This window comes from Mugil cephalus, chromosome 6 (genome assembly GCF_022458985.1).
Source record: "Mugil cephalus isolate CIBA_MC_2020 chromosome 6, CIBA_Mcephalus_1.1, whole genome shotgun sequence".
Lineage (NCBI taxonomy): Eukaryota > Metazoa > Chordata > Actinopteri > Mugiliformes > Mugilidae > Mugil > Mugil cephalus.
This window is the reverse complement of record NC_061775.1, coordinates 22,756,580-22,782,247: the sequence shown is the minus strand read 5'-3', so window position 1 is coordinate 22,782,247 and position 25,668 is coordinate 22,756,580. Positions and strand designations below refer to the sequence as shown.

The window sequence follows — 25,668 nt, the reverse complement described above, 5'->3', positions numbered from 1 at the left end:
GATTTCATCTCACGGTCGAGATGCACTCCAGCAGTTAGACTGAGATGAGATGGTAATCGTTATTTGTTCAGACTTTATTTGGACTGAACTGCAACTATTCTGAATTTTGAAACGCAAAACAATAGTAGATATTGTCAGTATTTTTGCAGATTCTATTTAATTTCTATTATGTTGTGCACCGATCAGCCACAACATTAAAACCACAGACAGGTGAAGTAAATAACATTGACCACCTTGTGACAATACAAATGTTCTGCTGGGAAACTTTTGAACCTGGCATTTATGTGAATGTTACTTAGATTGATAAGGAGAATGAGATTAAACTGATTAGAAGTATAACGCCAGGTTGGAAGTTAAGTGTTTGGGATTTTAACTTTTTATTTATTTTTTATTGTATTGTTTTCTGTATTGCACTGCAGCAATGCCCTCTTGTCCAAGACAATACGGGAGACAAATAAAGAAAATTTGACATTGATTTTAACAGTGTACTGTAACACAAAGAGACAGGTCGCTGTTATTTTTTTAAATTTATTTTTTATTTTTTTATTATATTGATGAATTAATTACACAGAAATTAACTAAATAATATTTTAAATTGCATTCATTTCAAGTGGTTTAGTAAAAGTAAAAGGTTGCCTGGTTCTGGGGTTGAAGCCAGCCTCATAGTTTTTATGAAAACACAAAGTCCCAAAATGCAAATGACAACAGTGTCAGGTTTTTTTTTGTTTTTTTGGAGCACCTTTTCATGGTACCGTTTATTAAAGTCAAAATCTGGAAATCCATAGGCACTGAGAGCATTATAAGCAACACATTTGCAATTTCAAGTTCATCAAATTACACAGTTTCTATGTAGAACAACTATGCAAACAGCAGCAAGTCTTTCAAGTTACCCACAGAATGAAGTAGAAAAGACATCAGGAAAACAATATCAAAACAGGAATGCAATTTACAGTATGTTAATCGGATAAGGCAGTCGAGCTCAGTCGATAAGTTCACTGTGATTATCAGTACTATACCGAGTTACTGTATCACTATCTGTAAAAAAGCTGCACATAACTGTTGTGTTAAGGGACAACAGCATGCATGAACCTTAACGGTGCAGCAGTCAATCTTAGGAAACATTAGGAGTGTAACGTACACTACTAGCTGAAACTGTAAACTAATCTTCAAGTATTTAAGTTGCAGCAACTGAGGTTATTACATTAACAATAAATTACAATACGGTTAATTTTTCAATAAATAAACACAACCACAGATATTCGTTCCTGATAACAGCTGAAACATACACGTTTACAAAATTAGACATACAAAAAAATCCGGTCTGAAAATTCCTCATGTTATGCTATAAATATAGAATAAATACAAAAATAAATACTTATAAATAGTCATATAAAAATAACCTAAATCGTAAATCTTTCTTCTTTTCTTTTTCTTTTTTTAATTAGAGCTCAGTAGTCCTTTCTTTCAGAATGAGTGTGGGGTTGATGTCACTGCCACGTGACGTGCTCGAGTTGATGATCATGGACCCCGTCTCCTTGACGTCGGGCACGTGGAAGGACGCCACGGGGCAGGGACCCCGGACGTTATTGCAGACGAGCTTCTGCAGGGAGGCGGTGTTGATGATGTCGAAGCCGGCGCTGCCTCCGAAGGTGCTGGGCTTCCAGTACTCCGGGGAGCAGATGGCGTTGCCCATCAAGCCCTTGAGGGAGTAAGGGGCTCCCATCTCCACCATCGTCTCCCCAAAGATGCTGTTAGGTCTGGGCTTCTCCACCAGCAGGCCCGGGTACAGCTCCACGGCATCGACGTGCCCGTACAGCTCCTCCAGAATTGCAGCCATTTCTTTATCTCCTGCACAAAACAAAGGAAGAAACAGTTTTAGACAAGAGTCTGGCTCCTCAAAACTTGTGGCTCTGATTCAAATCCGGCTGTTTTAAGATAAAAATTAGACAAAGGCATAAACAAGCTACCTATTTTCTTTATGCGTGCATCACGTTTAGTTTTTAGCCTACAATAATTGTTCTTCTCTTGAGAAATTAAAGTCTCCTGTAAAGCAGGAGGTCTCTCCCATCTGTTTATATCTTTCTCTCTGTGATGACAGCCTGCTTATATTAGCTCAAGACGAAATGATCATCTGGTTCTTGAGAGTCACGGAAATAAATACCTAACCTCCGAAGCTCCTCGGCAGCTGAGTCCAAGCAACATCCTTAATAATAAGTAAACTATGACCTGAGCTATGCTCTCCAGCATTCGGGCACGTTATTCATTCCACATCTTCCCGCAATAGTTCATGTCACGTCTTTAAATGATGAAGTAACCTCTCCTAATCGTCTGACATCATCATTTCCATGTACAGATGGAGTGGTGGTGAATGTCTCCTCACCTGTTAAGTCTTCAAAAGAGCTGTAGGGCTTCATGGAGAACCGTTTCCTGTAGGCGTTAAGGGACTGGTAACGCATCGTTCTGCTGTGCTCTACGGACTTCATGGCCACGTACATAATAGGTCCAGGAACATTTCTGCCACCAGCAACCTAAAGAATGCGAATAAATGGTGAGTTATTAAGCTCCGAAGTGGAAGCAGTGTTAACAATCACAATGCCCAAGTGGTGCTAGACGAACAGTTCTTACCCGTCCTGCGATCTGCTTGCTGAATGACTCCACCAGGTTGTTTATGCCATGCTCAGTCACTACCGAGGTGTTGAAGACAAACTGTTTGTAGTTGTAATCGGCCTCCTCAATGTGGAAACTGTCAGGCATCAGTGGGTGCCAGTGGTACAGGGTGTTAAACTCTGATGCAATGCGGTTCTGGTACTGGAAACGCTGGTTAAAGAGCAGCTCGGGGTCAAACTTGAGCTTGAAGTGGTATCCGCTAAGGTGCTGCACGTAGTCCTCGATCACAATCTTGATGGTCTCACCTAGAGGAAACATTGACTGTATTTAATACATTGCAGATATCATAAATGTTCATCAATTGCGTAAAAAGTCACACCAAGCAAAAAAAGTTTCCTCTTTATGATGTTAAACAGAAAAACGAAACTTTTCAGTAAACTCTCTTCCTCATATTCTCAACTGACCCACACAATAAGTTAAACTTCCTCAAATTCAAACCGCCACACAGTAACCAAAACAATATGATGATAATATTTCTTACCAATCAGGATGAGACGTGAGGTCTGGAAGAGCCTCTCATCGTCCCAGTCGGGGTGGACCTCCTTCAGCACGTCGCACACGCGGTTGTGCTCGCGGAGCCAGATGGTGGCGTACATCATCAGGCCGGGGACCAGGCCAAACGCCTCGTGACCGACGGCGAAGCGGTGAGAGTCGGGGACGTGAGGAGGGTAGTGCATTTCGACGCCCACGTCCTTCACTGTCGGCGGGTACACCTCTCCGTCGATTTCCTGCAGAGTAGACGCAACTGTGAGACACTGTGTGTGTGCGGCCTGAAGGTGCATCTGCTCGACCGAACTGGTGTCTCGTCTCTTACCTGATATTTGAGCTTGCCGTCCTTGTGGAGTCGGAGCTTGTGCTGCTTCTCCAGGGTGCCTCCGTAAATGTGGTTGAGGTCCACCTAAAAGTAGGAATCACACCATTAAAATGAGCTTTCATGTGGCGAAAGTTTCCCTCCTTGGCTAATTTTTCCTGAAATCCGCAGTACTCACCCCATGCCCTTCAGCCAGGGTGAAAGCAGGTCCTTTCTTCATATCAGTTTTGAAGAACTGGTGTGTGAAGTGCTGGGCGAAGAATGCAAACATCAGGCTGGTGCCTTGTGGGTCGGGGATAAACTGTCTCCTCATGAGGAGCTTCTCAGCCAAAACCTTAATATCTGGCAACTCTTTTTTACCTGGAAATTCAAAAAAATAAAATCATGGTCAGCATACTATAATGCAGAAACATTGTAACAGAAAGGAGAATTATAACGGCTTCATGTCTATAATCCTGCCTTGGTGGAGCAAGTTTTGTCACGTTCTCACTTAATCTTTGATACTTTGATATTCTGTTCTTTCTGTGATGTAATGGCACCAAGACACTCTTTCTCAGTATTGAAGAATCTGACAAAACAGGTTCTCGAAAGGGATTCAAAAAGGACTCACCTACAACTCCCATAGGGGTTGGGCAACCCTCTGGCACAGGGGGGAGTGTGCGCGCGTAGTAGGAAAGGTTGGAGTAGACTTCCCAGCTTTTGTAACCATAATCCGCATTATAAATTGGAGGGCTATCAATCATGTGGGAGCGGGCTGGAGAGAAGAAATACAGTTTGTTTTAATATAAACACTCCACAAGGTTGTCGCACTAATTATTAAATTTGCTGTGAAAAGAAAAAGCTCCTAGTCCAATCTGTTCACATTGCCGTCGGCGAAACACACTCACATGTCAGGACGTAACTCATGATGGCATCCCTGAGAAATGAGATGTTGTTGACGATGTTCCAGAAGCCCTTGAAATGGGTGAGAATGTAGTGTACGGTGTTGGGTGATGGCTTCAGGGACATTTTTAACCGGGTGAGGAATTCAGCTGTGAAGAGAGAAGTGAAGTCCAGTGAGTTCACTTCACCACAAGCAATACACAGTTACTTTTAGATTCACTTCACATGTGCCGTTCATACTTACGCGTTGTGCAGTTTTGTCCATAAAACCCTGTACGTGTGCAGTCACACTCATAGTTGTCTGCACCCATTGCTGTGCAAACGCCCCGATTCTGACATGGCTCTGAGCAACAGGGGTTACCTGGAGCAGACAAATGTATTAGACTTTTCTTAACAATTACAGTTGATACAGTATATTTTAATACAAAATAATATAAAAATAAAAACTGTCTAAAAAAAAAAAACTGCCTAAAACCCAGAAACAGAATCTAAGTCTAAAGTCTTAGACTTTCTCTTCTATTCCATGAACTTACCAGCTTCACAGAGATGAAACACAAGCACCAAAAGGAAAACCGCTGATGTGAATATATTCATGTTCCAAAGACTTCGTCAGATCCTCTTTTCGTTCCTTCTCGCTCCTCTCCTACGCCGCAGCTCCTGTCTGAGGCTGAAAATTTTACTCTCCGAAACCTGAGGAGCGATGGCATTTATACAACTAGGTTGATTGCGTCACAGAAACCAGGCCCTCCTACCTATTCTGTGAATGACACAGAGCAAATACTACAGACCAAATATTCCACAGCGGAATTCATTAAGTAGAAAACGTTAAGGTGCATTTATCACAAGCACCCCCTCCCACCCCCCCCACACACACTCACCCCAAAAAAGTCCAAGTAGTTCAAAGAAAGTTCAATTGCTGCCGTATTTGTGGAATAATTGGGAGAAATCTGTAACAAATATAAAGAAACAACGCATATATATTTACATATATATGTAGACAGAAGACACTTTATACACTGAGACACTTTGGATCCGAACTGAGACACTTTAAAATGTCTGTATATCTCATGTCTGTGATTGGAGATTTGTAGATTGGACTGTATATTTTCAGTATATTTTTTGTAACTTTACCACCTCATTCTCACACATCTTTAAGATTATTTAATTATTATTATTATAATTATTATTTTTTTTATCTTATTCTATTATTTTCCTTAACTCGTATTCTTATGTCTATGTCTGGTAACATATATGTTCTCTGTTATCTTGAGACTCTTGGACAAAACGATTCCGCCGCTATCTATCTATCAAATAGATAGATAGATAGATAGATAGATAGATAGATAGATAGATATTTATATATATATATATATATATATATATATATATATATATATATATATATATATATATATATATATATATATATATCAGAGAGAGAGAGAGAGAGAGACGCATTTTAATATTTTATTGGTTACTTGTTCATGAATTTCTGTGAGAAGGGAAGAAAATCTAATTAGTATGACTGAAATCATCCTGTATGGGCATCTCTTGGTTGTAGGGGCAGAGCGCTCCTACCGCCCTCGAGTGGCCGTGATCGTGTACTGGCGATCATTTGGAGAGGTGTTTAAAAGTAGTCAGTCGCGTCATCGGCGGAGCCCAAACCCGAGTCTCGTTGGAAAATTGGTAAATATTTTATCCTAATCAAGATTCCAAAACTTCAGTTAAGATTCATCCGAGTCTCGTCTTGTGTAAGCCAGCATTTGTTTTGCTTTTACTTAAAGCGTAAACTACCGTCTTCCTGAGTGTGCGTGCTGAGCCAACCACCTCCCAATCCGCGGTGGAAGGGTACGCTCGATCAACATGTCAGGATTTGTGAGTTGATATCGTGCTTCCGTGAAGGTAAGTTGCATCTTCTGCATACGTTGTCGTTGTTTTGTCATGTCAGATTGGACAGGAATGTGTAGAGTCGGTCTGTGCCAGCGTCAAGCGGTGGTTTAAACAGCGTCTTTTTGAAAGCTCAGAGGAGGACAGGGGAACTGTAAATGTGCTGCTAAACACGTACATATGTATCAATAACACTGTAATAACTACTTTATGAATATTAGTATTAAAAGTTAAGACGCACAAGTGGAAACTAGTTGCTCAAAAGAAGTCTTTTTTTATTGATCCTTTACGCACAGTTTATCATGTTTTATGTTTGAATTGTGGCAAAATTGTAGCGTTCCCAGTCACCTCTATTGTTTTACATTATCTGGTAGCATTACCCACTATTGCATGTTTCACTGCCATACCACCATGTCTCATCTTTACTCAGTGTTCCAGTTAGTAAGAATCTTGCAGAACCTGTTAATACTCCCGATTGAAAAGTTTTGTGTGTGATCATCTGGATAGAGGTGTCACTGCAATGGCTCTCATCTGTAAAATTAGCATGCTTTTGGAAAATGCTTCCGACCTTTGCCTTGTATGTCTCATGTGTACACCTGTGCACTGAGAGCCTGCGTGCCTTTGACAAAGCTAAAAAACTACTGAGGCTGCTTTGCATCTGAGTGTGTTTCTGGCACACTTTACATCCTCATATGAAAATTTGGTGCTGCGAGGTGTCTGGGTTGTGTTGGCACAGCACTCTGCAGCGTGCATGCCCTCATTGTATGCAGCAGAACAAGGGCAGAATGAACTGGCACATTTAAAAGTTGGACCACTGATGCAAAGTACGTGACCGCCGCTGTGAACACACAGACTCTCTCTACGTGCTCTCAGCCCTCCCATAAATGTTACGCTTTGGTGCACAGATGAGAAAAAGGCTCGATGACCTTGATACGCTATCACCAGCGTCCTGTATGCAAATCCCTTATCAAGAATGTGCATGCTCTGGCATTAGAAAGTAAAAGTGCTAGTGCTGCTAAAAATAGTCACATTGTGCCACCTGGAAATGCATCTCACTATTCAGGATGTTAGAGAACACGCAAGCTTATGAATCGCATAGATGCATCTCACTTTACTGGAATATTGCTGTGTCACCCTTATAAATGCATGTGGTATTCACACACACAGTCTCAGGCTCAGTCCTCATTTCCGGACTTTGTGGCTTCACTTCCGCTTTGTCCAGACATCACTGATATGTCTAAAGCAGCAATTTTTAATTTTTTTATTTATTTTTTTTTACAAAAGTGTCAACTCAACAAGTAACTTTTTTGTGCGGTTGATTGAGGATGTGACCGCTCAAAGCCATAGATCCCTGTGCTTTCTTGGGTTGTTTCCTGGTAGTTGCAAAGTCCTTTCTTGCAAAGTTGCAAAGTTTTTTTATTAATTCACGAGCGTCACACATTACTCGGGTGTTTTGTTGTTTTGTATTTACACAGTCAAGTGTTAAAATTGCATTTGCGCTGATGGTCACTTTCTTCCCTTCAGGCTCGAAAACGCTTCGGTTTGTGACTGAGAGAAGATGTTCTCATGATTTAAAAGTTCATACCTTGGTGACGGCTTACCTGAGGATTACTTTAACTGGCAAAACAATGGCTTCCAATATAATTGTGAGTATTTCTCTCCTGTAGGTATCTATTTCCCTGTAAAAGCAGAGTCAAGTTGAAACAGATTTGACGAGATTCCTTTGGGTTTTGTCATGACACAGTCGGTTGGTTTTTCAATAATGCTTCATTTTTTATCGCTCCAAGTAAAAAAAATAAATAGAATACTAAAATATATGCAAATATATAGTGCTATGAACACAGTGAGTTAGTATCAAGGCTATATTAATGGATCAGATTGGTTAAAGCAGTAAATGTTAGTATCAGATAATCTGCGTTCATATCATTTCAGTTTGGAAATGGCTAATTGAAACCAAATAGCCTTTTACAAGTAGGTGTGTGCAACAGACCATCACCAACAATCAGTAGTCTGAAGCCACCTGTGTCCCTGATGAATGAGCATGACACAGGATACGAACACAGAAGAAAGGGAACAACTTCTGTTCTTACTGTCACACGCGGGATCAGACGTGGATATCTGTGAAGGACGAAGTGATCACTGTTTACAGATGACCGACCTTCAGAAGTGTCTGTGTTTGAACTAAGACCTGATATCGCTGAACACTGGCAGAGACGTGGGTGCAAACTGGTCTTAAAAGCAACACGGGTTTCACTCTGTAAATTTATTAATTATTACAGTCCAAATATGTATGGATGCTGATTTCTACCGGCCCTTAAATGTTGGCTCAGTTGAAGAAAATTAATACTGGGGGACAGAGGGAAAGAAGATGTGGTTTATTCGCACGACGCAGAAACGGAAAGGAGATTTAATCTGCCTATGTTAGGTTCTTTACAGTAGGTTAAGACTGTTCTTATAAAAGCTTTTAACTGCTGAAAGTCTGTGACAACGTTATGATTGATAAGTGTGAACACAGCTAAAAAGAGAACTAAAAATCCCCACGCATAGTATGTACTCAGTTTTCCCACGAGACAGAGTGCAGCCAAAGCTGACCTGAACAAATGTCGTGTTGCAGGTGGAACAGCAATTTTCTCACAAGTTCACAGTGACGGTGGTTCGAGCTGAGAGCGTCACAAAGGGAGCACTGGGTGACCTGCGTGAGTCTGAATGCAGCTTTTTCTTTTTTTTGCCTCATATTCACCTGAATCTTTTTATTTCTACTGCTACTCTATCTATGCACATGTCTTTGACTGCACCTCACAAGGTACACGTGTGTGTGTCTGTGTGCACAGTGGACACTCCAGATCCTTACGTGGAGCTGTTCATCCCGACGGCACCGGAGAGCAGAAAGAGGACCAAGCACATAGACAACAACATCAACCCAAAATGGAACGAGACGTTTCATTTCATTCTAGACCCAAACCAGCAGAACGTCCTGGAGGTGAGACCTGCGTTTATTTTTGCCTAGTGCCTGATGACGAGCAATGATTTAGCAGAATCCGAGCCCACACAACCGCAGCTTAACATTTCTCTAGATGACGACAGAACGTGCTAGTATCGTAAACATATCTGGGTTGACTCATGTTTTAACCCTTCAGGATGATTTGACGAAAATTGGATAAAAAAATAAACATTAATCATTGTTTAACATCTGGTTATTTAGGTCAACAGGAAACACGAGCTAGAATCACTAATGCATTTAACCATAAACTGCTGATGTTTATTCCAACCAGTTAACGTTAATGGACGCCAATTATGTGATGGATGAGACACTTGGGACGGCCTCCTTCGACATCACCAAGCTCAAAGTGGGCCAGACAAAGACGGAGACGTTCCTCATCGGCAAAGTGAGACCGTTTAATCCCTTTACTAGTTTGGATATGTCCTGATGTACAGGTGGTGTGTAACTGACAGGCGATTTTGTTTAAAAATCTTGCAGTTTCCAAAGAAATGAAATACTAACCGATGGATTACAAGGAAACTGGCACATGTCTGCTTATTATTTGATATAATAATACATATTGCCATTGGAGCTGTAGAGAACCTCTACAGTGACAAAGGATTATTATTTTTTTATTTTATGAGATCTTCATAAGAGATTGCTGTGCAGTAACCACGTGTTATTAAAATGATTTTCACAGGCAACCAAAGTGCACTTAGAGATGCTGTTGGAGATCTGGTATGTATCGCCCTTCAAAACCAAGCTTCAGTATAATTAACTATTTAAATATAATGATTAGTACCGGTTGTATGTGTCATTTCCATAGAAGCACCACATTTTCACCCACAAATCTCCCTCAGGGTAGATCAGTAATAAAGTCTCAGAAGTGTCAAATGACTCAGTTACTGTTAAATTTCTGTAAGTGCATATATATATAGATGTAGATAATTCCCATGTCATTATTTCAAAGTATTTAGTGGGAGGGATAGGACATACTTCACATTTTTGAAGCGTTAGTCACTCTGAGAAGGTGAAGGAGAAGTAACAGATGAGAGGTCATAACTGTTCTGTTTCACATCACCCCGAAGCAGATCTTATCTTGCCTAGACTTCAGTTTCGACATCGTCGCTTTTCTGTCCGTCGATTTCTAATTAAACTTTATTCCTGCTGTTTGTGCCTGCAGTACGAATCTGGATCTGCGGTTCAGCCTGGCCCTGTGCGATAAAGAGAAGCAGTTCAGACAAACCCGCAGGGAAAGAGTGATGCTCGGCATCAAGAAGCTGCTCGACATGGAGAAGCCTCGGTTTCTCCCCAGCTCTCCAGAGGAGGTGGGAACCTAGAGGCAGCCTCGTGTTCTAGCATGCAGAGACTCTGGCACACATAATGTTTACTATTAAGCATACAGTTTTAATGTTGTTTTATTCTGGGTTAAATTAATTAAATATCAGTCAGGTTAGTTCTTTCCACTGTTTTATGGCTTGAAGGTAAGCTGCTGTCTTTTATCAATGTCCTCTTATCCTATAGACGCACAGAGACCCCTTCCCTCAACCCATAGCACCCAAAGGCTCCCACTAACACCCTCAGAAGGCCCATGTCCATTATCTGATGAGTCAAAAACCATTTTGGAGGCACAAGGGAGACTCAGAATTAGGAAGGAGGTCATAATGTTATGCCTGATCGGTGCATCTAACACACTGTTCTGCAGTGGCACTGAAAAACCCCCCCATCCGCCATGTGAAATTCTGAAAAAGTGAGAAAAAGCGTTTTTAAATCGGTCCAGGCATTGTCCTAATCCAGCTGTGCAGCTGTTAGCTTTAGCTTAGCATAGGTGCTGTAATGCAGTGTTGCCAATTATCCATTTGCAGAAGTGATAGATTTTCCTAATTACTTCTTGTGGCCTGTACATTCACATCGAGTATGAAAAACTGGTGCGGCGCTTTGCCGGAGTGTAGTCTCAAGTCATTGCATTGACATACTTCCCAATGTAAATTTCACATATGGGTGGAGTGCCCCTTTAAACTGAACTCACTCCTCCACTGCGGCCTCACCACCCAACAAAAATGCACACTTCCTGTGTCTTCTGCCATTCATAGAGCATTTCAACACCTCTCACTACCACGCTTGCTACAGACTTGCTGACTTGCTAAATTCATAACTGTGATGCAGCTTTCCACACACCGTGTCCTCAGATTAGAATAACACTTGAACCTATTTTTGTTTCACACAAGCGAACGGCAAGCGTCACAAAGTCCCAAGCACTTTTCCCATTTCCTATACTAAGCTATCTTTCCAGAGAGTGTGGTTTTGGCTATATGCCCTTCGCGTAATCTCCAGCCAGGCCTGCTTTTGTGTTTAATATGTGCCGGAAGCTCCAGAGGAATGAGATATCCAGTTACTGCTTTCCACTATGCTACAACAGCCCCTTAACTCCCTCACAGAGAAAACTATGGAAATATTCATAGCTGACCGTGTCATAAACGCAGACTGTAGAACGTTGCACAATGAAAATTATGAAATAATTGAAAATTTCAGAGTACAAGAAAATGTTGCAAAGGCTTGATGCAACGAGCGGTACGAGCATAGGTGCGCCGGAGGGAAGTTACTCAAGCTGAAAGAATGAACCAGGGCGCATTCAAGACTCCTACTCGCAGCTTGTTTCTTAGCGGCAATGATGCGATCAAGCTGTCCTCCCACTATGACTCTCAACCTTGCGTGCATATGTGTGTTTTGCAGGTGCCAGTGATAGCCATAGCCGGCTCGGGAGGCGGTTTCCGCGCCATGGTCGGCTTCTCGGGCGTGATGAAGGCCCTGTTTGAGTCTGGGGTGCTAGACTGCGCCACATACATCGCCGGCCTCTCCGGATCCACATGGTCCGTTTTTTGTTTGTCTTCTTCGTCGTCCTGTTTTCGACTCGTTCTTCTCTGACCTCTTTTTATCCGTCTCTTTATTACTCAGCGTTGCGCAGAGAGACGACATGGCTGTCTTCTCATTTTTGACTGCTATGCTGCAGCTAAAAAGAACCAATATATTTATGTTCGATTAACGAGTCTGTTTTTTGCTGCTTGATAAAAAAGATAACTGCTATTATAAGCTGTGTGATCTCAAGATAATGGCAGAGGGGGAAGAAAAAAAGAAGTCATGCATGGGCATTCTTGGCCCGTGTACTTGTCACTGCAAGATTTCTGTATTTTATTGGCGAGTGAGCTCTGGCAAACTTCCCTGCCTTCCTCTGCTGGTATGAAGCTGTCATCAAGCAAAGCACCTCTGGCTTATTTCAATCTACGCGACTTTTAACTTCCTTACAAGTACAGTGCGTCATTGTATCATTTTTTTTTTAAAGCCTGTCACAACTAATTTGACGACATTTTATCTTAAACTGATATTTGGGCTGCGTCTTTTTCTGTGTCTCTTATGGCTGTAGGTATATGTCCAGTCTCTACTCCCACCCTGACTTTCCAAATAAGGGCCCGAAGGACATCAACAGTGAGCTGATGAAGAGAGTCAGCAGTAACCCGCTGAGGCTGCTGCTGCCACAACACATCACCAACTACATCCAGGCCTTGTGGACCAAAAAGGCCCAAGGGCAGCCTGTTACCTTTACCGACATCTTCGGTATGCTCATAGGAGAGACGCTAATACCGGCGGTAAGAGCCCGATGTCCGTCTTAAAACTTTCTTTGCATGTAATTTCATCTCTTCGGCGCATCAGACGCGTCAATTTTTATTTCCTCCTTTTCCATTTTAAACGTGGAAACCATTTCCATGTCATTTACATCACTTTCAAATGCCGCATGAGGATACCGCATGTCATCCCGCGAGTGTTTTCTCCATGCAGAGAATGGATATCAAGCTGAGCGAAATCCAGGAGAAAGTCAACCAGGCCCAGAGTCCTCTTCCTCTTTTCACCTGTCTGCACGTCAAACCAGATGTTTCCGAGCTGATGTTTGCAGGTGAGTGCTTTTTTTTTTTGTTGTAAACTTCTTTGAAATTGCCTCTAGCATAAACCCCGTGGTCTTCACAGAATGTTTTTGCATAGTTAACTACAGATAATGAGATTAGTGTCACCACATGCAAAATAACCAAATGTGGCTTCAGTGCACTTCCTCCTAGTGCCGCTCAGTTACTACAGAGAGGATGTGATGTGACGCAGTGGCTGTCATTTCGTGATGTCTCTGCGGTGGCATCAGAGCTACTTAATATGTATGTGTAAAGGAACTGTGCACAAGGTGGTGACGGACTTGGAGGTAGTGCTGTGTCCTGCACAACTTCCTCACTGGTGGTACATTGTGACTCAGCGCCACGGACACAAATATACAACCGCATGAACAGAGAATATATCAAAATTCCCATACGAGTAAGATTAATGAAGCCATGATCTGTTCACTTAGTGGACAGCAAGGAAGTGAAATGAAAAGAAAAGCACACAGACGGGAGCCAAAAGAAACAATACAGCACAAAGACATCCTTCTTCAGAATATCTGAATTAGGGTGTAGGTGTCAAGACAATAGATCCCACTTAACAAACGGCCACAAACACGCTCTTTGCTATTTCTGGTGCATGAAGTGATAATATTGCGCAGTAACATTTTAATACGTACCAAGGTGAGGCCCGGCCTTGTTCCCAATCTAGAATTACGAGTTTTTCTATTGTTAGCTCACGTCATCACGCCTAAACTCAGGGAGACACTTGCTAGGTCTTCAATAGTCTGACTAGGGCAGTTGTACTTTTGAAAATCTCTTCTTACCTAAAATCCGCAAAGTTCTTTATGCTGAGTGGAAAAAAAACAACACCTGAGTATAGCTCAGTTGTAAAATAACCTGCGCATTTGTAAGTCCTTTATCATGTAAAAGGTTGCAGAGGTTTAAGTATTTCTGATGTGCACTCATCAGTGAGTGCTTTTGTGTGGTTCTTGGCCGAATGTGAAAGCATTCGCAAATGCGTCATAATGACATGTTACATTCAAGCTGGGGTATATAGTGTCTGTAAAAAAGACTGCTCACACTATGGCTATTTATTCCAGGTAGGGCCTCAGTAATACCATCGTAGGCTCTGGGGCTAAATTTTGCTCTGAGGTCTTACTGACAACTTGACTATCAGTCATCTTATATTCACTGCTTAAGAATAGGTCTCATGTTTTCATGTATCGACATGCCACAACATTATGACCCAATGACTGAAGACGTGAATAACATTGAGCACCTCGTGACAATTCGGTGCTGGACCTGGCATTCGCGTGGATGTTACTTAGACATGTGGCGCCCACCTACACCAGACCAGGCACCCACACACCATTGCATTGACGCTCCTTGATGGCAGCAGGATGCAGCCTGACACAGACGCACACACAAAGACACTAAAGGCCTACACGACATTAGGATGGTCATAATGTTATGCCTGATCGGTGCAATTACTGCAGTTACAAGGAATTTAAAGTTTTAGTAATCCAGTGCTCAGTTTTTGTGACTTTAACACTGACATTCCTAACCTTCAGACTGGGTGGAGTTCAGCCCGTACGAGATTGGGATGGCAAAGTACGGCACCTTCATGACCCCCGACCTGTTCGGAAGCAAGTTCTTCATGGGAACGGTTGTGAAGAAATACGAGGAAAATCCTCTACATTTTCTGATGGGTAGGATGTTTTGAAATTTCAAACGCGCAGTTAAAGAATAAAGTGGTTTTCATTCTTTTTTTTTTTTAACGTGCTTTTTACGTGTGTCAGGTGTGTGGGGAAGCGCCTTCTCCATTCTGTTCAACAGAGTTCTGGGCGTCAAAGACACGGTCGGAGGCAGCACCATGGAGGAGGAACTAGGTAATAACAACATAAATAAATCTCCATCTCTTTCTGCGACACGACAGTGTACAGCGACTTCCTGTCGTTTCTTGATTGTTTGTGGAACTGGATGAACACATTTATTTGTTTAACATCTTGTCATTCACGTTAGCTTCACATTTATGGGATGAATTGATGAGGAATGAAATCAAATTCCCGTCCTAAACGAGCAGGGGCGCTCCTCAGCCTTGGGTCAAATTTTAATTGTGCATTCACCAAATTAGCAAAAGAGGCTTGGCCTCATAAATAATCTTCATGCAAATTTTCTATTAAATGATCTGTGCTACCTCATAGCGTGGTATTCAAAGCACAAGAAACCAAACCAAAGACCAAAGATCTTCTATGCATGGTGTTTGTCTGGGTAATGTTGTGTTCAGTCTGTTGCACAAACCTCCAATCAGTGACTCTACTTGCGTGCTAAGTAGATAACATTAAGCTGCTTTCATATTTCAGATAATAAACCGTGTTTCGTAAGTTGTTAGATCCCACGGTGTGCTGCTGACGTTTCCTGTCACACATGATTGTGATAAATTAACCACAGGGGCCAACTTTGTAAGTGATTATGTGATGTTTGTTCATATGTGAATTGGCCAAGTTTTTTTTTTTTTTTCCACTTCCTGCTACAAACCGATTAATCAAAATTTGTGCAGCCAATAGACTTGTGTCGACTATTACGTTGACTATTAGGGAGCCCATCAAATAAAATTCTTATGAGCAACAGAAAATTATCTTGATGTTCATGTTTTCCATTTTTGCATGTTAGTCTAAAAAACAAAAAACAACCCTAAAAAAAGATATTCTAGAATCTAAAATCTATGTAGTAAATATGGATATTACTCAGATTTGCATCATCTGTGACGTGTGTCTTTAGTCATGGGTGCTTTGTATTTGTCGAGGTGTTTATTTTCAGATAACGTCTTTGTGTTGGCTTGTTGATCCACGAATAAAACAGCTTCCATGGTACTACCGCCGCCTACTCTGACCAAGTCACAAATGAGATCCTCGTATTTCAAAATCAAATCTTACTCCCGTCCTATGCCATCGGCAAGGGTTGAATTCTAACACTTTTGACGTCAGCGTGTCACAAAAATAGCCTACTCTCTATTAGGTCATTATTTAAAATATGTAGCATGTGTGTATGTGTGTTTGTTTGATGTTACCACAACAGTGGGACGGTATCAGCTTCCTGTTATCATTCTGGCATCTCAGCGACTGTTCGTTCTGGTTGAGCTCAGTCGTTTTGGGTGACCTCCACATATTTCGCCACACTCGGGAGGTTTCCACCTAATTGAAGAATGTTTCTGAGAGTCAGCTGAGCTGAAGTGGGTGTGGTTTAGATACGTTATAAATCAACAATGTCCTTTCAAAAACCTGAAGCGTGTAAACTGTCTTGTGTGCCAACAGAGCAGATCAAACCGCAGCACATTGTTGGGGAGGACAGCCTGGACAATGACGACGAGCCTCGCAAAGGTGAGGAGAGCGCGTCTCGGTGAGCGCGCGTCCTCTCGATCGTGTCAGGAAACACTTTGACGCGTCGGGGGGGGTGGAAGTCGACGCCCTGACATGTCTGAAAGCGCGAGTATTGGCGTTTGCATCTTCTGGCGTGACAGGGCAGTTTCAGTGCAGCTGCTGTGGTTAAAAGTGCTGATAAGAAGGCTTTCACTTCTAACTCTTTTGGCCCACTTTTGGTTTTGTTCTGACTTCCATGACCCTGTTAATTGGTATTTAACTGCAGAATATATTAATGATATCTATTTAGTTTTTCCTGTAGAGGAAACCACAGATAGAAATACAGAAAGAGGAAGAAAGAATGGGTGGGTGGATGGTAGAATACTGCAAAAGTAATTTTCAAACTGGTTAAGTATAGCACATCTCTATTTTTAAACTTCCTCCAGGAACATATTAACAGTACATTACTGTAAAATACTTGCATCTGCAGCTATTCTGCACACATACCTTTTTTTTCTTTTAACTCAATTGACAGGTTATACTTCTTCAAGATGGTTTATCAGATTTTCCTTAAGGGAAATGAGCTGCTTCAGATAGTTCCAATAGCTCATGAACTAACGACTGAATGACTAACGTATTGTACACTAACCCATAAACCATCTGGATGAACCAGAAACTGTAAAATGTGGAAGAAACAGCCGAGGCGTTTAAATTAGACGCGTTCAATTTATGGTAATCGTTTGCAGAAGTTTCGGTCGAGCTTGCAAGCAGAGTTATTTTAAAGAATATTAGAGACACAGTTCAGGAGGATTATTAATTGCATTATTCTCGTAATGCATGTTTGCATTGCAGTAATTTCATTTTTCACCGCTCTGGTGTTCAGGTGGAACAGAAAACCAGGAAGCAGAAGAGGAGTATCATCGCACGGCTCAGGCCAGCTGGGTTCAGCGAATGTTCACCTCCCTCTTCAGTGACTCTGCCTTGTTCAACACCAGAGAGGGCCGGGCAGGGAAGGTACTCCGATGTGTTTAAATCGTTAAATGACATAGCAGCACATATAAAATGTGCTTTTACTCGCAACAACCTGCATCTTTTCTTCTTAATCCCCTTATCAACCCCTTATTTTTTTTCCAGGTACATAACTTCATGCTGGGCCTGAACCTGAACACCAGCATCCCGTTCTCTCCCGTCAGTGAGATAACGTACCACGCCCCCGTGCCGGAAGAAGAGGTGGATGCCGTAACAGGCAAGGAAGATTAATGATTCACACTTTACTGCTTTTACAGAAGTGAATAAAAAGGAAAGTAGGGCAGGGCAGAATTTCTCGAGAGCCCCATGTGTACGCAGAGTGGCAGGAATCAAACTGAAATATGTGATTCAGAAGAAGTCTGTAATACCCTGTTTCTTCATCAGCTTGTTGAAACATTCAGGGCTGTGTATCAAACAGCAATTCATTATATTTTCTCTGCACTACTTTAACCAAATGTCATATTTTTAATAGATTTTATAGTACATTTAGATGGATCGATAGATTTTGTGAACGTTTGCCTGTTTTAGACGCTCAGCTTTTCAGGGCTGTGTTATTTCTTAACTCTGTTTTTGGTTTCCACCAACCGCTGATAAAAACATTTGATTCTTCGGCCGCTCACGGAAATAGTTTTGTGCAGGAAGTGTGCAGGAAGCGTACAGACACAAACAAACATCGAACAAACAGTAAATTAAAACCTTCAATACTAAATAATGAGCCGGGGAGTCATCTGTGTAGTATTTCCCCTGTTCCTGCATCATTTATTTGATTTTTTTTTTTTTTGTGATTTCCTTTCCACAGATCCGGACGAGTTTGATCGAATTTACGAGCCTTTGGACGTGAAGAGCAAGAAGATCCACGTGGTGGACAGCGGCCTGACCTACAACCTGCCCTACCCCCTCATCCTGCGGCCGCAGCGCGGCGTCAACCTCATCATCTCCTTCGACTTTTCTGCGCGGCCGAGCGACTCCAGCCCTCCGTTCAAGGTCAGAACCGGACTGTTAGACGCTTTTAGACGACGCGAATGTACACAGAAAATCAGACCTGTTGTTTTTTTCTTTCTCATATGTGCACGTAGGAGCTTTTGCTGGCGGAGAAGTGGGCTAGAATGAACAAGCTCCCCTTCCCCAAGATAGACCCCAAAGTCTTTGACCGCGAGGGCCTGAAGGAATGCTACGTCTTCAAACCAAAGAAAGGCGAAAAGAACTGCCCGACTGTCATCCACTTTGTCCTGGTCAACATCAACTTCAGACAATTCAAAGCTCCCGGTTAGTGTGCGCATGCGTGCACGTGTGTGTGTGTGAGGGAGGAAAATGTGCCCCAGAGCGGCTCTGTGTATTATTGTAATAATGTAATTTTACTGCCGTGGCACATGAGGCATCCCTTCCTCGAAATTGCGCAGTGCAATTCAACCGTAGACGGTTTTTGAAGTCGGACCCTCATGCGAGTGACCTCGATGAAAAAAAAGCTGTGGTTTTTCTGTCGGAAACAGTGTGTGGACGTCCGTGCGCACACGCAGGAGTGGACCACACCGCGTTGAGGGGTTTTTATGACCTGGCTCGAGTGAAATATGGTTCCTCAAGGAGCCAGGTGCTGGTAGGGAATCTCTCACCGCGGTGGGAGAGCGCCGAATTATAAACAAGCCATAGATCAGAGGCCAACACAAAAAAGACACGCTATCAACCTCATCTCCTCTGACGCCTCTTTACATTCACTAGGCCGCTGCCCACATACTTCGGCGGTCTGTTTATGGATGTTACATGAGGGCACTTAAATCCAAAAGACGCCTGAAGGACTTACACCATAAATGGACTTCCAGTATTACCTCACTACCGCATACATATTTCTCCCTGGACTCTGATTCACCAGGATGAGTCCAAAGGATTGAAGTGAAATATTCCGAATATTGAGCTGGTTTTGGTCCAAGCTGCGCTTTTGTAAGGGATAGTGGATTCCAGGTTTTTTTCCTTCTTTTTCCTTCCTTTTTTTTTGTGGAAATGCACTTTCACTGCCTCTGTTCTCTGTTCTGTCTCAGTTGGTTGTGCACATAAATGAGTTCGCTTGGAACACACTGTGTTTTATTGCAGTCGATTAGGCTCACATCAACATCTGGCCTTTCTCTCACGGTTAAATCACACGATCTGCATTCTTCTGAATGTTTGCATAGTTTGTTCTCGACCTTGGATGCGAACCAGCCCGTACTGTTGCTTCAAAAGTCGGGAAGGAGCGTGTAATTCTCAGTGTTTAAACCAAGATAGACAAACCCGGCGGTGGTGGAGATGATGCGATGTGATCAAAAACTGCAGAAATGCTTAGAAGCTGCTTGTCAGTTTTTGCGGATCTGGATTTTGTTGTTTTTTTTTTATTTAACTTCCTTCTTTATTTGTTTCTCTCGCAGGGGTTCCCAGAGAAACCGAGAAGGAGAAGGAGTTGGCAGATTTTGACATCTTTGACGACCCCGAGTCACCTTTCTCCACCTTCAACTTCCAGTACTCCAACGAGGCGTTCACAAGACTTCACGATCTGATGGAGTTCAACACTCTCAACAACCTGGAGGTCGGTTCTTTTACAATTCCAATGCATCGAATAAAGCGCTGATAAAGGTTCTAAATAAACTCGGCAGTGACGTCCGTACATGTCCGTAAAACTCAAGTTCATCAGGAGATTAGAAAGTGATTCATGACTTTGCTCAAACAGATTACGTGCATCCACTTCCTCATCCATTCATTGCTAATCTACCTTCGCAGGAGTTTTGCCAGAGGGGAACTTTTGCATTTTTGTGTCGTTACTACGCAGATTATTTTATTGTGCAACATCAAAAATTCTGAATCCCAATGCCCGGCTAGGACCGGATGGCAGGGTAGCAGTCTTGACTCGCTCGCATGAGGCATGACAGCGTGCGAGGTCAGACGGACTTTCACCAAGTAGTGGTCGAGTCATTTCCCCCGAGTTTAATTTCAATGTGGTGCAACTTCATTGGATAGTCAGAACAGGCGCACGCTCGTGACGTTATGGCAGCCGTCGGATGTAATTATTGTACTAGAAAGCTGCCTAGCAACAGACTTTGGTCATTTATCCGGTTCTAAATAGAAAACTCATGCTGCCTCTCAGTAATTACATGTTATATAACCTATGTGTACATGTTATATAACCTATGTGTACATGTTATATAACCTATGTGTACATGCAAAAAAAAGATTTTTTTGTCTTTATTTTGAAAAAATACACTACTTCTATGAACCTGTTTGCTAATGAAAATTAATGTGCCACTAATACTCCTGTTTATATGCAGTAATTTTTTATTATTTTAAATTATTTTAAAATTATTTACAGTGTTTACATCAGGCACACAAGGTTCACAGCCTCATTCTATCTGGAAAATGTTGGTGTCGCAACATTTGGACGTAAACCGGTTGACCTACACAATCTTTCGTAACGTTTAAAATTACATTTCTCCTTCGTACGAGAGATTGGGCGCTTTTTTTTTCTTTTTTTTTTCCTTCTGGGCATTTCTCCCTCCGTCTTGCAAACTGCTGACTGGCTGATCTGTGTACAGCACACAGAGCCGAGCGTAAACAGGCAAGAGGTTCTGGGTCACAAACGGCCATAAAAACCAAAAACTGCTGAGACGCAGATTCTGAATGTGCTCTTATGTCCAAAGAACGAACCTGAAAACAGATTCGTAATGGTCTTAGCCTGAATATATGAAAAGAATATACTGTTTATAGGGATTTGAAATTTCCCAGTTTGAGATGAATAAAGTGTCGAATTTATCGAATTTATTTTTAAGGCATTTTTTTGTGACGTGTAAGTTGAACAGAATATTAATTTAAATAACATGGGTGGGGTCTCACAGGCAGAGATTTTAAAAACAATTCTGCGTCATCCGATATTGAGTCAAATTCGAGGTGTTCCCTCCCTTACACAATATCTCCTTCCAGCGCTTGTTGCAGAGTCTGCATCTTTTGAGGTGAAGGACTGTACAGTCAAACTTGTGACCGTTTCTCCTTTGGCATTTTGAAGGTTCACTTCAATCCATGCAGGTGAAAAACTGACGTGACGCCACACGTGTAGAGTCGGCATGTGGGACTTTTTTTTTTTTTGTTATTTACATTACAGTTCTTGGAGGAAATAAAAAGAGCTAGGAGGGTGGTAATTAAAAATCCAATGACACCAAAATGAAGCAAAATGAAACAATGAAGCGATCTGGTTACTGCCGTTTGCGTCAGCACTGGTGCTATTATCAGTGCCCATCCCTACTGTTTACCCATATACAATACAACATATTTAGAATAATTGTGAAATGTTAAAAATGTCTGACATTGGATTTTTACTGCAGTTCTAGTATCAAGTTCAAGTTTGCACCTTTTAGTAAAAAAAAAACCTCAACAACCATCAGATGATTTATCATTATGTACTGCATTGTGGCCATTGTGCAGCGATTCATTTATCATGTGAATGTTTACTAGTGGAGGCTTGCATCAGACTGCTGTCTGGGTGATCTGAGCTGGTTGTGATTCAAAGCCGAGTGCGAGGCAGACAGGAAGAGCAGAGTGGACGACTCGGTGCAGAACAAACGAGAGAAAGATGACTGAGTTTGACATTTAGAGGTACAAGGTGTGGGAACAAAATATTCAAAGTGAGTAAGAGCAGAACTGGAACGGTGGAATTAGAACAATGTGGCGGAGAATGAAATAAAGGGCAGCGTTAGTTATACTGCAGGAGCTTGATTTCCAGATGGGTGTCAGGTGTGCGGGTAGATTGGCAGCAGAAGCAGGAAGGTATCACCGCACCCAGTTTATTCTGTGTTATTTCTTTCACTTCCATATCATTCTGTCACTGTACCATGACCGAAGAACTTGCATAAACACTTTGTGTCATAGCCTTTCCTTTGTGAGTAATGCAGCACTTTCGGCTGTGAGATCAAAGTTTGAAGAAAAAAATTTGTTTCATCTCAAAACTTTGGTAAACTATTAAAAATCACATTTAAAAGTCAATGACTCATCGATTTGTGCGCTGTGGCATTTTTCATACATTTAAAGTGCTACTGTTTCCCCCTGCAGGTCATCAAAGAAGCCATCAAAGAGTGCATCGTGTCACGCAAGGAGAATCCCTCAGGCCTCTCCCTTCCCTTCTCCCTCAGTGAGATCCCGAAAAAGAAGTTTCTCAAAAGAGATCCTAAAAACCTGGAATCACCTTGGAAATGATAAATAATACTTTGTAACTGAGACTTTGGGTTTTTTTTTTGTTTTTTTTTATTTTTTTTTTTGGATTATTGTTTGTTTTCCCCGTAAAGTGAAGCCTTTTCTTTTTGGAAAACGCTTTCACGCTGATCTCTTCTCTTTATACTTTTAGTCGTGATGGTTTTTTGCTAAACTCTGGGATACAAATTGAGATAATTGTCTGTTAAAGGGCTTTTTTTTTGTGGAGAATGTTTACAGGTGGAAGCCTTATGGGTGGATTCAAGCGTCTGGCTTTTTTTTTTTTTCTGCACAAATGTGACAGTTTGTGTTTATTGATCACAAACTCCTAATCCTCGCTAACCCTGCTGGGTGTGAGAAAGGCTGGATGTTGAAAGTTGACTTACTAAACACTGACTGTTACCATCACAGTCAACACAAGATTTTGTTTCTGAATCCTTTTCACAAACTATCACTTCAGTTATTTTTTTTTTCATATTTGAAAGAAATCTATGCATTTGCTCACTTTTTGCCGCATCGTGAACATTTTTCATTCTCGGCTCCTGGATGCCTGTCAGCATTTGCATCTTCCTATTGATTTCTGTGTGTGACATGCTGCTTTGTGAATGTAGCTGTTTGTTTGCTGAACTCTTTCCATATTCACCGTGCAACTACACATCATGCAAATCACCCCGTTGCTCCCCCCCCCCCTCCACACCGGATGGCTCGTCTAAACACGTAATCCTGTTTGAAACCATGGACGAGGAGCTCGTAACTATTGGTTTGTTTGATGGCAACTCCTAAACACACCGAGTGCACCCCCACTGGATACCTCAAACATCTCAAAGATGTTTACCCACCTACAGGGAAGGAGCACTCCCTGCTATCCTGCAAGGGAGTGTCCCATATTAAAGCCACCATTTTGGAAAAACAAAAACTCGATGCCATGGAAACGCTCATGCTTCCCCTCTCTCTTTTGCGTTCTTCCATGAGCATAAAGGTGTGTTTATTTTCCTTGTCCAGAGTGCCTTTTAGATACGGTTTGTTTTTTCCACGGGCCCTGCTCGCGGTGCAAGGACCCTGACGTGGACGCTGAGTCAGAGTGAGGGGAAGAGTCGGAAGCGGCGTCTGCGATCACGAGACCCGCTCCCAGCTGAGAGCGCCGGCCCCTCAGTGGAATTTTCCCTCACTACACCTACACCTGCAGCAGCGGAAGCCTGGAATCTGACACACTACACCTACACCTGCGGGGGCCAGAGGGCTGCACACAGAGAAGTGGAATTTTACACCGAGGCCCTTTTCAGACCCCTGTGTACTCATGTTTTTTTCTGTGTTATCGCGAAAAAGCTGAGGAGAAAAAAAAAAAGTGTTCTGCAGTGTCGCTGCAGGGATTCATGACCAAGAACTCATTGCGGTTTGCCTTTTTAGCTCATTTATTGTTTTATTGTTGGGTTTATTGTTGTTGTTGTTGGATCTTTAATGTTTTTAGGTAGCATTGTCGAATCCTCTTATGTTTCCTCTAAAAAGAGATACTTTGACATTTTGGGAAATAGTTTCAATCAGTTTGTGTCGACCTGCACGAGCAGAATGATACCGGTATTATGTCTGTGTATGTGTATGTGGGGATTGAGGAAACAAAATCATTTTGGCTTGCCAAAATAAACGATAAATTAAAATAATGCATTTAAGAAACAAGATATAAGAAGTTATTTTACTCTCTTTCTGCTTTGTTTCTGCCCTCCATCTGCTGTCTAACATTTGGGCTGTTTACATAAGGTTTTTAGAGATGTTTTCTCGCCGTGAGTCAATTAAATCATTAAAGCTGGACCCGGATGCCTCCAAAGATCTATAAATCCAAGGGAGCTGCAAGTTCAGGTCTTAATCCTCTTGGAATCCTCTTTCAAATTGCCAAATTGCTTTCAGATTTTTATGTTATCGCAGTCACAGAAGTATCAATCATGGGTTTTAGCTAGCTACACAGATGCTAGCTGCTCACATCCATGTAAAAAAAGGCTGGTGTTTTTGGTAAGGATTGTGGTTAAAAGTGTATTTCCTAAAATGTCAAAATATTGCGCACATCAAAACAATAACTGATCAACATCTGTGAGCGATGACGTCACACTTTTGCATTTTTCACGTTAGCATGAGGTTAAAATAACATAGAGAACAGAAATTAGTGTTTTAGTATTTTTTTTTATATATATATTACATTTTATGATATTTGAAAATGTTTACATGTTACAAGATGCTAAAAGGTCAGTTACTGGGTTATCAACACGTGTACATAAAAACCTGTGATCATTAACTGTATGATAACTGGCGCAGCATTAACATCTAATAAAATGAGAGATAATTCATCTTCTGTGAAGTGTTTTCTGTTAAAATATTTAATGCTTCACCATCAGCAGAAATACTGCAGCAGCCCGAAGTGAAAGTGCAGCCTTATCACCGTGTTTGCTTGTGTTGGCTCATACAATGCAAACCTTTTGACAGGGGCGAGTGTGTGAAAATATTCCTACAGGAATTGCTTTTTAGTCTTCAGTGACTTTGTTTCCTTCTGCAAGGACACTCTTGAAAAATAGAGGTGTAGTTTATGGGAAATTCCACATTGTTTCTCACTTCCCCTTTTTAATGGGGTCAATTTCTATCCTTTCATTTGTGGAGCAGTTTTTTATAAGTTTGTTTCTTTGAAAGTGAAGGTATCCAGGCAACTATAATTACAATAAATGCTGACTATGCGTGTTTATCTTGAGATTTAATGAGATTGAGGTTTAATTTTATTGATAATAAGTCGAAGTCAAAGTTGTTCAACAACTTAAACATAAAATATATACATTTGAGACAAAAAAAGAGAGAAAATATAGACGCATACACGGTTTGTAAACAACCTGATGTGTTTTGAGGGGCGGGGCTTAACTGGAGGCAAAACATCCAAAACACTGTAGCCTGTAAATG

At 41.7% G+C, this 25,668-nt stretch overlaps 2 protein-coding genes across 2 annotated transcripts; one reads left to right on the top strand and one right to left on the bottom strand.

Annotated features, from left to right (window-relative positions):
• Positions 1–784: 784 nt before the first annotated feature.
• ptgs2b (prostaglandin-endoperoxide synthase 2b) lies at positions 785–5,040 on the bottom strand. Its single transcript, XM_047587490.1, has 10 exons — positions 4,894–5,040; positions 4,605–4,721; positions 4,366–4,509; positions 4,089–4,232; positions 3,657–3,838; positions 3,482–3,565; positions 3,149–3,395; positions 2,626–2,912; positions 2,381–2,528; positions 785–1,848 (listed from the first exon to the last, which is right to left on the bottom strand). The coding sequence occupies exons 1-10, from the start codon at positions 4,952–4,954 to the stop codon at positions 1,442–1,444; spliced, it is 1,821 nt and encodes a 606-aa protein (XP_047443446.1). The 5' UTR covers positions 4,955–5,040; the 3' UTR covers positions 785–1,441.
• Positions 5,041–5,933: 893 nt separating this feature from the next.
• LOC125009703 (cytosolic phospholipase A2-like) lies at positions 5,934–25,070 on the top strand. The gene is made up of 20 exons (XM_047587872.1): positions 5,934–6,046; positions 6,145–6,262; positions 7,772–7,893; positions 8,862–8,943; positions 9,079–9,227; positions 9,520–9,633; positions 9,928–9,965; positions 10,411–10,555; positions 11,961–12,097; positions 12,649–12,871; positions 13,062–13,176; positions 14,719–14,856; positions 14,947–15,036; positions 16,462–16,527; positions 17,390–17,520; positions 17,641–17,752; positions 18,335–18,519; positions 18,612–18,801; positions 19,932–20,089; positions 22,597–25,070. Exons 3-20 carry the CDS (start codon positions 7,876–7,878, stop codon positions 22,738–22,740), a joined length of 2,235 nt encoding a protein of 744 aa, XP_047443828.1. The 5' UTR covers positions 5,934–6,046; positions 6,145–6,262; positions 7,772–7,875; the 3' UTR covers positions 22,741–25,070.
• The last annotated feature ends 598 nt before the right edge of the window (positions 25,071–25,668 follow it).